General features: G+C 35.2%; 2 protein-coding genes across 2 annotated transcripts; one reads left to right on the plus strand and one right to left on the minus strand.

Annotated features, from left to right (window-relative positions):
* Window positions 1–5,838: 5,838 nt before the first annotated feature.
* LOC149029931 (brassinosteroid-responsive RING protein 1-like) lies at window positions 5,839–6,693 on the plus strand. Its single transcript, XM_089151952.1, has one exon. It carries the CDS (start codon window positions 5,948–5,950, stop codon window positions 6,455–6,457), a length of 510 nt encoding a protein of 169 aa, XP_089008078.1. The 5' UTR covers window positions 5,839–5,947; the 3' UTR covers window positions 6,458–6,693.
* An 8,652-nt stretch (window positions 6,694–15,345) lies between these two features.
* Window positions 15,346–17,878, minus strand: LOC149029932 (uncharacterized). The gene is made up of 8 exons (XM_089151964.1): window positions 17,552–17,878; window positions 17,428–17,449; window positions 16,667–16,723; window positions 16,496–16,577; window positions 16,294–16,389; window positions 16,082–16,206; window positions 15,966–15,984; window positions 15,346–15,875 (listed from the first exon to the last, which is right to left on the minus strand). Exons 1-8 carry the CDS (start codon window positions 17,649–17,651, stop codon window positions 15,699–15,701), a joined length of 678 nt encoding a protein of 225 aa, XP_089008090.1. The 5' UTR covers window positions 17,652–17,878; the 3' UTR covers window positions 15,346–15,698.

Genomic DNA, 17,878 nt, shown 5'->3' on the forward strand with positions numbered 1-17,878 from the left:
TGATTTGGGATAGAAGAAAAAAATCATACTCTTGTACAGCAAGAATAAAACTCACATGGGCCACATCAGCTCTTATCAGGCAAATGATCAATGTACTTTGTTGCATCTTCCTTGTTACTGTAAGGGAAGACATGGTAAGAGATTGAGAATCTGTGACTGCACTTTTGCCTGCAATAGCAATTAATTTATGTTGCAAATTGCCAATTAATCACCTTGATTTACTAGATTAAGTAATATTTAGTTCAAAGTTTCTGTCAGACGTTGCCTCTTTAGTTCATCCCTTAACTTATTAACCTGGACAGCTTCTGTTATGGTCTCATTTACAAACTGATGAGTCAGAAGGGGAAGGGGAAGGGGAAGGGGAGGGAAATATGGCCCTGTGATTCTATCAACACTTGACTCAAAAAAGAATTTGCAGATAAGAAGAAGAAATTGAATTCTTGAAAAGTATTCAAGGAGAGAAGCAAGAAGGTGGGCAAAATCTTGTTATCCATGACCATAAAGAGAACGTGAGGGAGAGAAAGAACAATTAGGAGGTCACTAGCTAGCTGATGCTGAAGATGAGTCTGGATCCTCTATCCATCGAGGCACAAGTTTGTACTATTTTCACATTTTTTCACTACATATTAGAGTTTAGATCACTTCCCTGTTAAGGGATCACATACTGTTCTTTTCTTATATTCCAAGAGATGCCAATGTTGTGACTCACCTTTGGCCCGAGCCCGACGCGAGATAGCGTGGTTTGGCAAACCCTGCCGGTTGAGGGAGCATGTTCCCCATCCAGAGCCTTTGTCTCCTTCAATTTAATCTAGTTTTCTACCACAAAAAAAAAAAAAATACTGTTCCCATAATGTTTCTCCACGACATGATAGTGATAAAGCGCATGTGGGATTCACTAGGAGTGTCACCTTTGAATTATTTTATCAATACTCAAACATGGACCTTACATCTATTGTGAGGTCGAGAAGCTTTAGCTAGCTGTACGTGTTCCCCCAGTGGGGAGGTGATCTAGCGCCCTCCCGCTACTCAATGTTCGGATTTTTATTGAGTGCAATCTATGCAAGCATTAACCCTGTGCACTACCAGGGCAAAGCTACTGGCTCCGTCAGCGGAGCCCCACCGGAAGCTTAGTATAGTCCACAAAAGTCGGTAGCACTCATGCCTAGGCAAAGAGCACACAACTGTCAAATGCAAGAAACAGAAGAGCAGAGGGGATTCCTAGGATATGAGGTATACCAAACCACTTGGAAGTGAGCTTGGGACCACTAGACCACCACCCCCAGTGGTTTTTTTTTGTTAACACTTCGAAAGATAAATTTTAAATTTAATGTGGTAAAGAAATGTGAAGAAATAGACTATTAGGAGAATCTGGACTCGTTGCAAACATGTTGAGCCTGACTTGAGAGTCAAGGTCAAAAGTCTAACATTGTGTGAACCAGATGAAAGGTAGGTCCCCCGGACAAGACAGAGACCAAAGCAGTCAGGTCCTCCATGGTGTGCTGCTGCTGCTGCTCTCTGAAGACTCAAAGCCTCATCAAAGTCATTTCACAACAACACTCCCACCGACTTGGGTCCACTGAGGAGCTCTCTCACCCCATTCTTGGCCGGCCAGAGAGCCTCACATCACCCAACAAGCACACTTTTGTCCTCTCTCTCTCTCTCTGCTTTCCCCTTCTGCTCTTCCCTAAGCCTGCTCTTAATGATCCCATTAACCTAGTCCGAGATGGGCTTAATTGGTCTCTAAATTGAGTGGAGTAGCAGTGACAGTGAGAATGAGACAATCAAGACGGGAGAACCAGGAAGGTTTGATAATGGTGGTGACCCATATGTCACCCTCTTTAATTCTGTCTGACCCGATGACCCACAAGAACAGATCGAACAAAATCTCAACATGTCGTGCTAGCCGATCGATTATGTGATCTTAATTTGGTCTCTTGTGGAAATTAATGATATCTATTATACGATCATTCTGTACAGATTTCGGGAAGAAGAATAAAAGGTTCAAAGAAACATGTTTGTGTACTCAAATTTCAGTCCCAAGAAGACAAATCACAAGCTTCCAACACCCATTAACTCCATTCATTCTTTATAGCCACTGATTACCGTTTACAGACACTTTTTCCTCACACAGACAAAACACACATCACAAAGCCAACATTGCTCTTGACATGGTGCTTTCTCATGGCAGTAACAGTGCCCATGTCTCCCACCCCACACCCCCAAATCCTCTCTTTAAACATATTTATTTATTTACAGAGATCTAGAGAGAGAGAGAGATTCTTGTGGGCTTTGAAGAAATTAGAAGAACCAACGCTTCAAGGTATGATTAAGAAAAAATGAAGAACAGAACCAGGCTGTAAGAAACGTGGCAGTACAAGAGATGAGTTGCCAAAGGGGCCAAACCCACTGGACGGCAGCAAGAGATCCAGCATGATATGTCAATGTAAGCTTCTATGTGCCCTGGCAGTATGTGTATGGTTCACCTCATCTTCTCTCTTTCTTTCCCTGTCAATGTGTGTTTTTGGCATAATCTCAAACATCCCATATGCACTCTGTTCGTCTAAAACTTTTTGCCCCACTAGATGCTGTAGGCCATGTTTAACACTGGAGCTCTTCTCTTTTTGGCAACTGTTCCAAAGCAGAAACAATCATGTTTCATTATTCACATTTCCACTCATGTTTCAAACAATATATATGAAAAATAGAACAACCCTTGTCATATATATTGCTATCTGATCCTATAATCCCTTCAGAAAGCCTGCAACAACAATGTTAATATGGGTGATGACCAATGTTGATATTCTAATGGGGTTTTAAGAATCAAATTCCAATGAGCGTCTTACCACAAAAGATAAATAATGATCAATGATCATTGAGAGCCCACCAAAAGATCAATCACAGCAAAAACAAAGAGAAGATGAATGATCAAAACCGTTTCATACATTCTTAATAGCTAATTAAATCAGGGAACCCAGGCCAATTTGGGATATATTATTGTTGAAATTGGTATTTTGAAACTTCTTAGAAGGAGAAGGCATCAAGTTGAGCTTTAGGAATAAAGAATACTTCCAAATGCCAATACCATTATTAATTAGTAAGAGATAAGATAGAAGAATAAAGAAATAATCTTTCATAATTCTCTAGAAGCTCTTCCAACATCTTCCATCTTTTATTGTTGAAAACAAGGGTCTGGTGGTTTTCATGTTCTCTTTCTCTTCTCAACCAGTTTTCTTATGATTAGGAATACCTTTTGTGTTAAAAAGATGTGAAAACCTCTTATATAGAGACAATAACATCAATGAGGTCACCATTTTTACATCAAAACTCTTCAAAAGTTCAAAAAAACAATGGCTACTAAGGTTTTACAGTAAAAAAAATACCGATATAGACACTAGTATGATCAAATATATTTTTCAATGTAATTGTTCTAGTTAAGCAGTTATATCATTTTCCTTTATCATCAATCATTAAAAAAAATAAAAAATTAAAGAGATATTAAATATTTTTTTATTTTTAAACTAAATAGGTTCTAAAAAGATGATAAAGATAGAGTGGAATCAAGGCTACATACAACTTCCAAGTTCACCATTAAATTGATTACAAATAAAGCAAAGTTAAGAAATGAGATTGAACTCTCAACTACTCGGAATGAGAAGAAAGAAAAGTAATTTCTTGTTGGGCTATCATCTCAAAATAGGTAAAATACCATCAATAGAAACAATCCTATCTAGTTGGGCTATCAATTCAAATAGATGCATACCATCAATAGCAAAATGTCACTCCTTTGCACCATAAACTATAGTTTTCCTAAAGGGACGAGTTGAGATTATTATCATTATTTTTTCTAAGTGGGAGGATAAAAAAAGAGATCTTCAGATCAAGTTCACAAAATTCAAAAATTTTCATCTAAAAGCCTTCTACAAATGGAAAACTAATGTTGTTCTTCAGTTGATTTCTTTCTTGACTTGGAAATGTGATTTTTCCAAATGCAATCTAAGTGTATTTTGATAGCAATGATGTTATAGTTGTAATGGGTAATTTACTGTTTGCTTTATTTGTTGTCATGTCGGCATGTTTTTAGGGTTTTATTTTCATGATCAATAATACTCAAGTTGATATTTTTAACTTTCAAAAAATTTGATTTGATACATTAAGAAATAATGGGTGAAACAGGGCGATAAGGATGAGCTTTGTTGATACATAGAATAGATTAGAATGTGAAAATAGTAGTAAATCTGTCAATTTGAATGATGGGAAAGTAATGGAACTTAAGATAAGATCCACTAGGCCACCTTGTTTAGTTGCTCCTTCTTCATAAAAGATCTGATCATGACAGCTTAATTCACAAATCACCAAAAATGTTACAAATTTTATTTATGAATGTGACTTATTATATCACCAATTTATGTATTTATTATATCTATCTTCTGAGATATATTCAGAGTGCAAGAGTTTGTTTTCTATTATCTACATTTCTTTTCCATTAAAAAAAAGTGAAAGATCAACATGTGATGGTAATTGGGAGTAGATTTCAACTTATGAATGTATACATATATATATTGGTAGCAATTTATGAATGTATATCAATACCTTCATGTGTTAGATATACATTCATGGAGTGTGTTAATAAGGGAGAAATAAACTAGCTCGAACCAGTTTGGATAAACCCAGGTCGGTTAAACCCAGGGTCGAACCAGTCGGTTAAACCCAGGTCGAATCTTGGAATCCGATCATCAGGGTAATAAGCATTCGGTCTAACACATTTTTGGAATGAACCCCAGTTCCCAAAATTGAACTCCAGTTACCATCACAATGAACTATTACACCCAGAGCAAGGGAGTTCAATTTTGGGAACTGGCCGAGATTCTTTTTCTATAATAAGCATTTTTTTTTTGTTTGGGTATAAATTATAGACATCCTTTAGCCATTAAGAAGAAGGTAATAGATCAACATGTGATGGTAACTGGAGGCCAAAAAAACATATGTAGGGACTTTAACATATATAATTCTGTATTTTATGAAGGGTAAGGTAGTAATTGTCTGGCCACTCATCTTCTGGTACAAGATCTAGAAGAGATAGCTAATTTTCGTTTCTCTCATTCATACAGACTAATTTGAATAAGCTGTCAAGTTGTATAAACTAGAGTCCAAATCCTCTACTCACATGGAAAGAAAAAACCCATAAAAGATGATTTCTTTGATTTTAAAATGAACATGTGTCAAACATTCAATCAAGGGAAAATAAAAAGTCAAAATTACCCAAACTATTGCATTCATGCATGAGAATTTCTTGTATAAAAAAAAATTGAGATCCAATGATCATGAATTCACAATTTAAAATAGAGGCCAAGACCCGTGAAGAAACTCCACTTCTAGAGTTGAGATCTTCTAGATTACTTTAAAAAAAAAAAACAATAAAAAGGAAAAATGGTGGCTTGAACAGTGTAAATTTCTTGGCTGATGAATCTTACAAATTTTACCATTAAATTTAGTAGGATTAAATCTGGATCGTCCATCATAAAAGGTTCAGATTTAATTCTATGTATATGGGGTAAATGTGTGATTGAAAGAATCTAAAGAAGCATGACGTGGCATAGGTATGACATGTGCAACACGTGAGAGACGAAGGCTTTTTCCATTAGAATAGGAGAGCCGCCTCATTGAATTAACATTTATTAAATTACCATTGCAACCATGAATTAATTCAATATAATAATTTTAATTACTCAAATATACAGTAGAACTGAAATGCTTACGTCCCTTCGCCGTCATTCTATTATAAGACCAAGGAGAAATCCGTCTCTCAAAATCTCCATTCACTCTCGCGTTTTTGGCTTAAATACCCAGAGAAGAGAAGAAGAACAAGCCAACAAGACCCATCTCTTCCTTTTCTCTCTCTCTCTCTCGATTCTCCTCCTCTGTTTCTTTCTTGCACTCTGCTATAATCATGGGTTTCCCAGTAGGTTACACAGAGCTTTTCCTTCCGAAGGTACTTGTTCACACCCTTTCCTTCCTGGGTTTCATCAGAAAAATCATCTGCTGGGTATTTCGATTTGTGGGTTTGGGGGATTTTCTCGAACCCGACATTGCTTGGACAGAACGACCTACCCAGTACCCTGAATTTCATTCTGTTTATGCAGTTCTGATCCGAGAAATCCTACCGGTAGTGAAGTTCGATGACTTGATCTCCAACGGCGACGGCGAACCACCGGAAAGCTGTGCTGTTTGTCTCTATGAATTCGAAGGTGGACAAGAAATCAGACAGTTGACCAACTGCCGCCATATCTTCCACAGGTGTTGCTTGGATCGATGGATGGATCATGATCAGAAAACTTGCCCTCTTTGTAGAACCCCTTTCATACCTGATGAGTTGCAGGACGCGTTCAACGAGCGTCTTTGGGCTGGTACTGGTATTCCAGATTTCTACGGCGAGTACTCTTCTGTTGCAAGTTTCTAGCTTTTTTTTTTTCTTCTTTTCTTTACTTACTTTGAGTTGCAGACGAAAAGAAAAAAAAAAAAAAAAAAAAGAGGGAAAAACAGAGGTGTTGGGAAGTAATTAAAATGTACATATAAAGTGAGGAGGAAACTCCGAGAATCCGGAAAAGATATGGTTTTTGTATACTTTTTTTTTCTAATTTTCTAATGTAACTTAGAAACTTAGCTATCATATCAGACTTGGATTTTTTATTCGAATTCTTTCTTTATGCGGGAGAAAGTTGTTATTTTTCAGCCAGATTCCGGCGGACTTTCAAAACTTTGAGCTGGGCTCATAAAGAGGAACCAAAATCGAAACCCCAAATAAGAATCTGCAGAAAGCCTTAAGCCATGGATGAAGTTTTTGATGACAATTTTTCACGATTATCGTAACATTGGGATCTGGGTTCAGGCAATTTAACCGGCTTAATCGGATCTTGTCTTCTACTCTGTTCTGAATGCGGAAGCAAGATCATTTTTTGTTGGATTCTCGTCTTAGCTTTGATTATGGTATTTAGTTTGGAGGCATCAAATTACTTCGATTCGATTCGATTTTACTTTTGGTTTAGAATTACGGAGAAGCATTCATTAAAGATCCAGAAATACTGAAGAATTACAATCTTTATTAGTAAATTTAACAGATTGAAAGATAGGCATGTGAATCTGTGATACTTCTTCTACCTCCTGAATCTTTCTTTATTTCTGGGTGTCTCTGCAATGGATAATGATAGTGCAATTCTTTATTCTGATACTAATCAGTCGGGAGCAGAGAAGGAGCAGGTAATCAATGATGATTTTCTCCCTCTTTCTCTTTCTCTTTCTCTTTCTCTTTCTCTCTCTTTTAGTCTTCATTTCTTCCTGAATTCCGTTGCCGTTTGTCTCCTCTCATCATCCAAAGTTCCAAAAATAACCCCGGAAAAAGCAACTGTAAGAAGCCTTGGGCCTCTGGCGGTTGATAGGATCCATCAAGATCGGCCCATTAAAATTTAAAAAAATATATATTAAAAAACAAAAACCTTTCAGGGAAAATTTCTATCTCTTACTCAAATTTTTTCCCTCTAAATAAGTGAACTCTCATTTTTCGTTCTCCTTTGATATTTTAAAATAATTAAATTATCCTCTTTCGTCCATCTATGATTAAAGCAATTTATTTCATTTTTTTTTTTATCAATTTCTTTTTCTTTCTACAAGAATCCATTATATAAGTTTAGGTGTATTTTTATTTTTTTTCACTATTGTGCAAATGTATGTGACACTTTGGGGGTCAATGTCAATTTGGCCTAGTTTTGCTGTGCTTGTTCTTTTTGCCAATTATCTTATGCGTGTCTCTAAAATTTTTTCTAAATAATTTGATTTAACTTGTTTCATCAATTCCAAAAATTTTGACACTGACCAAACACCTACTAGCATCCCATGTACCTTTGAGAATTCTAAGCAATCGGAGATTTGGAAACTCTTAATTTTCCTTTTCTTTTTTTCTTTGTTGGGGGGGGGGGGGGTCAAAAAACTGGTCATCACAATATGAAAGAAATAGCATGTCTCATGAACATATACATAGTCCATCAGATTTGTTGTTCCTAATACAACAAGAGGAAAGAAGACTATTTCATGAGAAGCCAATGCTGGTCTGTCTTCATCATTATACTTTTTCTCAATTTCACGACAAATGTATGACTTTTGGATAAATCAAAGACCGAAATCAAGAAACTCATGACAAATGATTTTACCATGTAAAAAGAAAAAAATCCTTTTATCGTCACAATCTACAATGATGACTCTAAAGACCGAAATTGTTGAATAATGACTAAAGTGATCTAAATGACTAATTAAAAGAAAGAATGAAAGAGTCAAGAATAAACTGTATTCACCCTGAACCCCAGATGACTCTTACAAATTACATGATCCAAAACTATGAAATCTTTTTCATTTTTTACAATCAAAGTTGATGAGAGCATTGACAAATTATGTTTTGAAATATGATACAATGCACATGAAATTTGAAATTGGACAAACCACATGAAGATTCCTAAACCCTTCCTTGTATATTTTCAACAATGATTTTTGTTTTTCCCCCTTTCTTTGGTAAAAGACAAAGAGGGGCTTAAGAAGGTCAGAATAGAAGTCATTAAGGATTGGCTCCATTTGACACTGGCCATTTATTCCAGGGGTTGTAGGTATTTATAATTGGGTGTCACAAAAGAAAGGGGGTTGTCAAGAGGGGGACCATGTAATTTCAATAAATAAAAAATAGCAACGCGTTTTAATGACTTTTCTCACGAGTGTTCGGTGAGGTTATTAATTAAGACTCACAAAGTGGACTTTGTTTACACTTAACTCCATATCATATAGGTGAAATGGGGTCAGTTGTGCACGAGTGCATTCATCAAGAATTTTAAATTCCAAACTAACCCTTTCAGATTCTGATCTCATTAAGATTTGAATGGGTCTTCAAAACCTTAGAATCAGTCACTTTGAAATACTCTAACCTAAGAATAATTTTATATATACGATGACCATCTCAACAAAATTCAAACTTTGAACCTTATATTATGAAATATTGATCTTTACAAACTGAGCTATGTATTTTTTGCCCCCCCCCCCCCTAATAGTAACCCTATATGAATTTAAGAGCTCAAGTAGATAAAAGATAGATTATATGATGCTTCAATTCATTTTTATTATTGTACTACTATTTATGTTAATTAATGGCATAGAAGTACAATTAGATATGGATTGCATTTCTAAATCTGATTTTTTTCAACTTCGAAATATCATGTAAATCTGATAAAACTAGACAAAGTAATATTGTGGTCCCGTAAAAACTATTTGCAAAGTCCGCGACATGATCCTCTCAACGTTACGTGATTTGATAGACTTGTTATCTAAAATTTGAGTATTTTATAAAGGAAAGATGAATTGTAATGATGTTAGAAACTAGTTTATCACCAATGACGCATGGGATATAAGATGGCATGCATAAGCATTTACATACTTGTTTCGTGACAATATATATTCATTTATAAACCATTTTAAGCTATACATTTAATAATTCTCTAGAGAGCCTAATATGATTCTTCTTTCAACCAAAACAAAAAAAAAATTAGTTTCTTCTTTCACATAAAAAAATATATATATGAATAGTAATCTTCAATAGGGTTCAATGGTTCATGACATAAAATATGAGAGAATGTGCAAAAATAAATCTTCCATGCTAGCTTTGTGAGAATCTTTCTATCTTGTCTTTAATGTTGATATTGATACTTTAGATTTAACAATAGATTATATGGTGTTTTGTTTCATTTCTTTGTTTTTGTTTATCCATACTGATCATGATATAGAGCACCATTACACATAGATTGCAATCTTTAACCTAACTTGCTCACTTTGAAATGTCTAATAAAACTAAACAAAAGTAAGACTATGATCCCACAACTGACCCTACTCATAAGGCCATGACAATATTTTTGCAACTTAAGGTGATTTAATAAATTTATTATATCAAGATGTTGTAATTGTATATCATTACCAACTATTGATTGTATAATAGATTATTTTGATGGTTTGCTTCATTTCCACTTTGTGTGCTCATCTCAATATATTATATGTGAGAGTACAAAGAGATATAAATTGTAATCTTCGACCTAATCTCCTAGGTTTGAAAATGTATCATATTCACACCCTACAAAAAAAGACATTTGAGATCGTGGTCCCGAAGAAGCTTCCCAGTAGGCCTTGGCATTCAACTTTAAGGTAATTCTATATAGTGAAAGTACACGCAAATTAAAGTACACACAAAAGCACTGGATTTTATGAAATTCTTAGCAATGTAACCATCATATAATAATGAGACAAGTAATCCATTGATCGGCCTTGATGATTTATCTTAGTGATGAATCACGATAAGGTTAAGAGTTTGAGTTTTCCTAAGGTTAAGGACAATGTCCTGTCATACATATAAATTATATTTTAAAGATATAGTTGAGGTAAATATAAGCTGGCTCGAATGAACATCAGATCCACTATAAATATGTATTTTCACTCCCCCATTGAAGTGTCAGTTCTTTATATTTAATTTCATACTTATATACTTTTTAAAGTTTTCAAGCATATTTTATTTCATTATTAACATGTGTGAATTGTGGCCAATCTTAAGATTCAACCATATATATATCTACATGTATAATATAATATGAATGGAATTAAAATTTATAGGTTAAATAAATGATCATATGAGATAAGCATGTGCATAGATGAAATGAGTGTCACACGCAAATCCAATTGCAATTATTATTATTATTATTATTATTATTCTAAAGTGTCTAAGTAATGGTGTCTAGATGAATTTAGTTGGGTTTTTTTTTTGTTTTTCATGATGCTTATCTTAACTTGATGAACATATATCACTCTAGTGAGGTGTTAATTGTTTCATAATCTTGTTTAAAGTTTAATTAACTATTTAAAAAAGCTATATAACCCGGTAAACTTGAACTAAGTTGTGTACTAATAATATATGTATGCTCCAATGTGTACTATTTCAAATCTTCTTAAGGTTAAGCATCAAATCTTTCATCTATTTAAATAATATGTAAAGTTATTCTCTGAATATAGTTAAATATACATAAGTTGACCTAGATGAACCTCAAATCACAAACCATACACATGTCATCTTGTTAAACCCAAAACTCATAAATTACCATGTGATTATTATTAGGCACCAAAACCATCATATATTTCTATTTTAAAATTTTTGGTGAACCAAGATCACCATATATTATGGGTGTTGAATTAATGATGGCAACTTCCTTGTTACCAAAGGCAGCAAGAAGTCCCTCCTTTAGAATCATAATTGATTTTACACAAAACAGAAAGGTGCGGATTACAAGTCCAGATTCTCTCCACCCAGACAACCTGCCTGTCATCCACCCTAGCCTCATACATGGCCTGCCCATAAATGCGGGCAGGTTCGTGTCAGCCCAATTGTGAGGATTGGAGGATGGGGACAGCCCACTAGGTTGAGAGGATCAGAATTCGTGGGTTGCCCATCATCATCTAAATCAGAGGATGGGAGGACAATTTGCCTGGGTGGAGAGAGGATTTGGACTCATCAGCATCGCCTACTGGAGAGGGAAGGTGGAAGCGTTGGTTTTCAGGGGTGGTTGGTAGTTTTTGACAAGGTGTAGGAAGAATATGTATGAGGGGAGAATCCCTTCATCTATCTAAGGATTGGAGACGGGATGAAGCACAAAGTCAGTTTAATAATTTTACATTTGTAGGGTATTTTAGATATTTTATATTAGAAGTCCACAACCACAAGTAGGGCACATATAAAAAACTCAAAAAACCAAAAAAAAAAAAAAAACAAAAAAACAAAAAAAAAAAAAAAAAAAAAAAAAAAAAAAACAAAAAAACAAAAGAAAACAAAAACAAAAACATTGTCAGCATTGTCAAAAGACTGGAAACATTCACCTTCTCTGAAAAGATTTCTACCACTGTTATGGAGTATTTCTCCTCGTTCCACACACACACTGACACTCACACACACCCATTTGTTATGTTCATCTTATTAATTTATTTATTTATTTATTTTTGTATCTGATGTTTATCCGAGCTAACTTGTACACACCTCAATTATATCTTAAGGGAGGAGCTTTGTCATCCGCAAGTAGGGATGTCAATTTTCAACCCAAATCGTTAAAACCGGACCGAACCAGCCTGTTATAGCTCGAACCGATCCTTAATGGGCCGTAATTGGGCTGAGGGTCCTCAGCCCGAACGGTCAGTTCGTTAGTCTTTTACATAAATGAAATTAAAATATTAAATGTAATTAATTTTTTTTGGTATTGTTTAAATGTAATTAATGATCCATGAATTTCGGTGTTTGAGACGTTGAGACTCTAGTTTGAGTAGTTGGGTGTTAACACGTTTAACGGTTTAAAATTTTAATTTTCAAATTTCATTTAGTTTTATTATTTTAAAATTTAAAAGTCTTAATTGATAACTCTTAAGTCTTAATCTTAAGGGTAAATATCACTTACCTCCCCTCTTAGCTGGACAAATAGCACTTACACTCCCTCTTAATAGGATAATATCACTTACCTCCCCTCTTACCTAGCAAATATATCAAACACCTCACCTGTGTTAACTTTCTCGACTAAATTTAACTTTTACCGTTAAATATTTTTCTAAAATCCCAAACTACCCTCTTGGCATAGCCTCACTCCCTCTTATGGATATATCCTTACCCCCCTCTTACCTAGCAAATATATCAAACACCTCCTCTGTGCTAACTCTCGGCTAAATTTTACTTTTACCGTTAAATATTTTTCTAAAATCCCAAACTACCCCCAGCTAAAATATTTTTTATTTTAAACCTTAAATTACTGTAATCACCCTAACAGTTAAAATACTAAATTACCCTCAATTAAAATAATTATTAAAAACCAAAACACCATAGTTAAAACCTAAATTATCTTTAATTTTTAAAAGCCCAACATACCCTTTTTTTTAAAAAAATTTCAAACAATTAAAAAAACACGTACTATATCAAGTAAAATTAAAAATGCAATAAAAAAAAGAGTATGTTGATAAAATTAAACACGTATTACTATTTTGGGTTTTTTTAATTGTTTGATAATTTTAATTAAAAAAAAAAAAAGGTATGTTGGGCTTTTAATAATTAAAAATAATTTGAGTTTTAATTATGGTATTTTGATTTTAACAATTATTTTAATTGAGGATAATTTAGTATTTTAATTGTTAGGGTGATTATGGTAATTTAGGGTTTAAAATAAAAAAATATTTTTATCCAAGGATAGTTTGGAGTCTTAAAAAAATATTTAACGATAAAAGTTAAATTTAACCGATGAAGTTAACGAGGGGGAGGTAAGTGATATTTACCCTAATCTTAATCGTTAACTTTCTAATTTTCAAATTTCATTTAGTTTTATTATTTTAAAATTTAAAAAGTCTTAATTGATAACTCTTAACTACTAAGTCTTAATTTTAATCGATAACTTTTTAATTTTCAAATTTCATTTATTTTTATTATTTTAAAATTTTAAAGTTTTAATTGATAACTCTTAACTCTTAATCTTAATCTTAATCTTAATCTTAATCGCTGTTTCACCGTCTACACATGATAGAAAAATTTAAATTCTTTATTTTTTGAGGGTGGAGGGTGGTTTGGATCAAGCTAATACCATCACTTATTCGTTGGACCTACTTGGAGTCTTCATCCTCTATTTTTTGTAGTTTTGTGTGTGAGAAATTAGGATTTAGAGTTGTAAATTTCAATATTGATTTTTAATTTAGTCCACCGTGAGCCAAACCAAATCCAAACCATTAGGCCAAACTGCACCAAACCGAAACCGCACCGAAACCGTTATCTTTTAAATGGGTTGGGGGTTTTTCAGCCCGAAATCGTTAGGCCCGGCCCGAAACCGCTCCAAAACTGCACCGTTGACACCCCTATCCGCAAGGGTCGAACCCATGACCTTTCCACTGAGAAGTATGGATCTTACCATTCTACCAACCATGCATTGACGTGTTCTTATTTTTACATTGTCAGCATTATGCAACTCCTATTTGTTTAATTTTGCTAGATTCATCTGGTTTATGTGGGGAAAACCAACAAATGGAACCAGCATTCAAGAAAAGAATAACCTTTTTGTTCATAAGATTTAGACATTGAACAATCCGGAACCAAGCATATATATTTTTCTTAAGGAATGATGTATAGGTCAAGAAACTGAAGCAATGCTTTCTTTCACCATAGAATTTAATGATAAAAGCTGCATGGCCATACCAGAAGCTGTGGAGAGAAATACAAGCAAGTTTTTTTAAAATTTTGGGCTTCAGATGAATCATCACCAGGTGGATAGAAGCCTTATTGTTCCTGGCATAGCAAAATGGCTGTTAAGACTGTCTATGAGGTGTCCTTACAACATATTGTGTTTCATGATTGGAAGCTCAACACCAACCATTGCCTGGGTCTAGGTTAACCATATTGAGTTGATTTCTAACTTAAACTGGCTTTGGACCATCCAACAAAGAATTCGAGTTTTGTTTACATGAGAGTGTTAATCCTAAAATTGTGTCACTGGCAATTCAGATGATCCTCTGCTGTAGAAAGCCTCAATTATGCAGAGATGGCCAACCTCTCTGGTGCTTTATTTCCCTTTATACTCTGTTGCAGACTCTTGAGAGGTCTTCATATGTGTCACCTATCTATCTTTGTTTCTAGATTTTCTGATGACTTAGTTATTTGACAAATGAAGAAGTCTTTGAACATGCCTGTCAAAATTTTCTACCTAGCTTCTTTGAATGTGGTTCTTCAATGTCTTAGAGGATTTTGTTATTGAAGTATTATATTGACCTTTGGGAAAACCAAACTGGGCAGAAATCTAACCCACACCAAACTAGCTGTGTTAGAAACTCATACTGAGAGTACTGAAGACCTCCCTGAGAAGGAACTTTCAGCTGTAACGTTTGGCCTTGGAAACGCCCTGTTTTACAAAGTAGTTTATGGTTCAAGTGGCAGCAGCTGAAATCAGATTGCAATTTGAAAAACAGAAGCCAATTCAAACTTGGGAAAAAGGTTCTCTCAGTTGCCAAGGCACATAATGCTAGAGCTTTCTGTGTCTCTCTCTTTCTCTTTAACCATACCTTATTGGTATGCTCCCCATATGACAGTTGCTCAAGAAAAGACAAGATGAGCCTAAGTTCTAGAGATCCTGCATCTCTGATCTAGGGTTATATCCAAGATTGAAAATCTGGGATTACCTGGCTACCTACTTCACTTCTGGGGTTTGGGGGGCTCTTGAATAATTGAGCCTTTATGGTGATACAGAAGGCAAGCCCGCTGTTCAGCTCAAGCCTTAGTCATTCAGGCACTGTGTGGTGCAGTCCAAACAATCTGATTATGCATTTATAGGGAAAAGAATTTCCAGGTCAACAATATTCTTGCAACAAAACCCCCATGTATTACAACTAAATATCCTCAACAAAAACACCATCACCAGAATTTCAAAGATAAATTTAAGATGTTTAGACAGAACCAGTACACTAGTTACACAAAGAAGGAAAATGTAGTAGCTATAAAACCCACTCTTCCTAGAAAATTAAATCAATGGACTCACTTCAGGGATCTCAAACTAAAATAAGTGCACTTTGTCAATAGTTCAATGTTGAGTTTATTTGTGTCTCCATTTGCTTCATTGAACAGATCACTTGTTATAAGCTGGTGGGTAACCATATGGCTGCCCGTATGCTGGCGGAGGGTATCCGACTGCCGGAGGAACTGGCTGATCTAACCGCGACATCTCTTGGAATTGTGGGACAGCCATCACTGGTTGTGGTCCAAATTTACCATCTCTTTTGTCCATTTGAATCTTATGCTGTGTCTGCAACACTCAGCAGTAACATCAGTAAAGCCAATGTAAAAGTGGAATTAGTTAGTATTTAAATCATAATTGGATTGATTCTACACATACCTGCATACATGCACAAACCCTGGAGGGGGAAGGAAAAAAACTCAAATTAGTAGGAAATTCCATTAGCATTAGCAGTAGGTGACAACAGGGTGATGAAAAGGGAAGAATGGACTTACGAGCAATAAACATAATCAGACATACAGTTTAATATCTGAGAAGCTTCAGAGAGCTGTTCATTTCCAGCAATCATTGCAATGATGGAAAATATACATGCAATTTGGCTGAGGAAGAACATGAAAGCCTATGGGAAGAAGAGCATTGAGTTCAGTCTCTCACTAAAATATGTAAACCAGAGAGGGGGAGAGAGGGAGGGAGGGAGGGAGAGTACAATAATGCAGTTATCGCATTGTGTCGTTTGTATGTTGAACTCATCTTGCAACAGGAAACGAGTTGAAGCAACTGAATTTCCAAAGCAGCAGAAGACCTAAATACAGAGAAAAAAGGACATCATGTACAAGCTACTTTTGAAATGAGATTCAACAAGGCATGGAACTCAACAAGATGCATCTGAAATCAAATAAATTTTGTACCTCTGTGCAGAGACAAAGTTCAGGGCATTGGCTTTCTCCACACCTGCCACTACATGGCATATAACCAGCACAGCATACATACCTACAATAAACAAATTTGCAGGTTTCATGCCACGAGATCACTTATCATTACCAAGTAACTTATCAAGAAGAGGATAAAACATTAAGTACCTTGACATGTCATCGTAAAGGGCTCGTTTGCGGAGCAGGTATGATACACATGGTCCGCTAAAATTAAAGAAAGGAAGCACAACATGGAGTAAGGCTTAAATAAACTCAGGTGAAGACATAATAAGTGCACTGTTGAATTATGAAATACTAGGAAGTGATGAGCAGAGAATTTAGGAGGAGCTGGAAGCTCAAAAAACAGAGTATGATTAGAAAAATCGTCCGCTGCCACATTTGTGTTCTTCAATAGGCCTCTGTAAATCCCAGAAGAGAATAGGATTGAACCCTTAGATTAAAATAAAAAATTGAGCAACCAAATGATTCTTCGGGTCATTCCCATCCTTGGCAAAGAAAGTTTATGTAGATTTCCAGATCTTTAACAGTGGAGACAAGGGCAGAGAAGCAAATGGAGAAGCTTTAAAGATGCATTGAACATCTTGAGAGGAGATATTCATGGCTAACTTGTCGAGCTTAAAAGACTCGAGCAATAAAAAACAAAAAGACAAAAAAAAAAATCTAAACAGTACAATGAGGAGACCAAGATCATAACCTAAGAGACGGCTAGCTCCTACATAGAAAACAAAGTCTGAGACAGAAGTCGTTGATGATCCAACATTGTACAAAAGATTGAAATTCAGTTGAAGTCAAATCTCAATTTCATAAAGTCAACGAAACCTATACTTAAGAGCATCAGAAGAGGGATGATAAACTAAGAAGCAACAAAAAATTGCAGAAAAAATAATAGGAGAGATCAGAACTCATACCACCACAATGCCAAGCACCAATCTGCAAAACAAAAACCCAGACGCAGTCAATCAGGTAAATGAAATTCAGAACCAAATAGTTATTGGGAGAAAGAAAAGAAAATGAAAAATTGTGATTACTTACAAGGCGTATCAGCTTGAATTGTGCTTATGAGATCGCTGTGCCAAAGATTCCGGTAATTCTGGCGACCCTGCATCTTTTCTATTGCATCTTTCGACACCATGGTTGCTGTGCTTGGAAGTTGGAACCTTCTTCTTTCCTGACACTGTCTGTCTCAGAGATTTAACTTTCTGTCTCAGAGATTTTTAAAGAAAGAGTTCTGGGAGGAGAAGTGAGAAGGTTATGAAACAAAGTAGATCGAGAACGTGAAGCCCTCTCCTTCTGGGTTCTCCACTTCTCCTCCAACGAAGACGAAGCAAAGAAGAATAGCTATTGGTGTTTTAATTACAA

The sequence above is a fragment of the Hakea prostrata genome, chromosome 1 (genome assembly GCF_041222555.1).
Source record: "Hakea prostrata isolate BN-2017 chromosome 1, UWA_Hpros_2, whole genome shotgun sequence".
NCBI lineage: Eukaryota > Viridiplantae > Streptophyta > Magnoliopsida > Proteales > Proteaceae > Hakea > Hakea prostrata.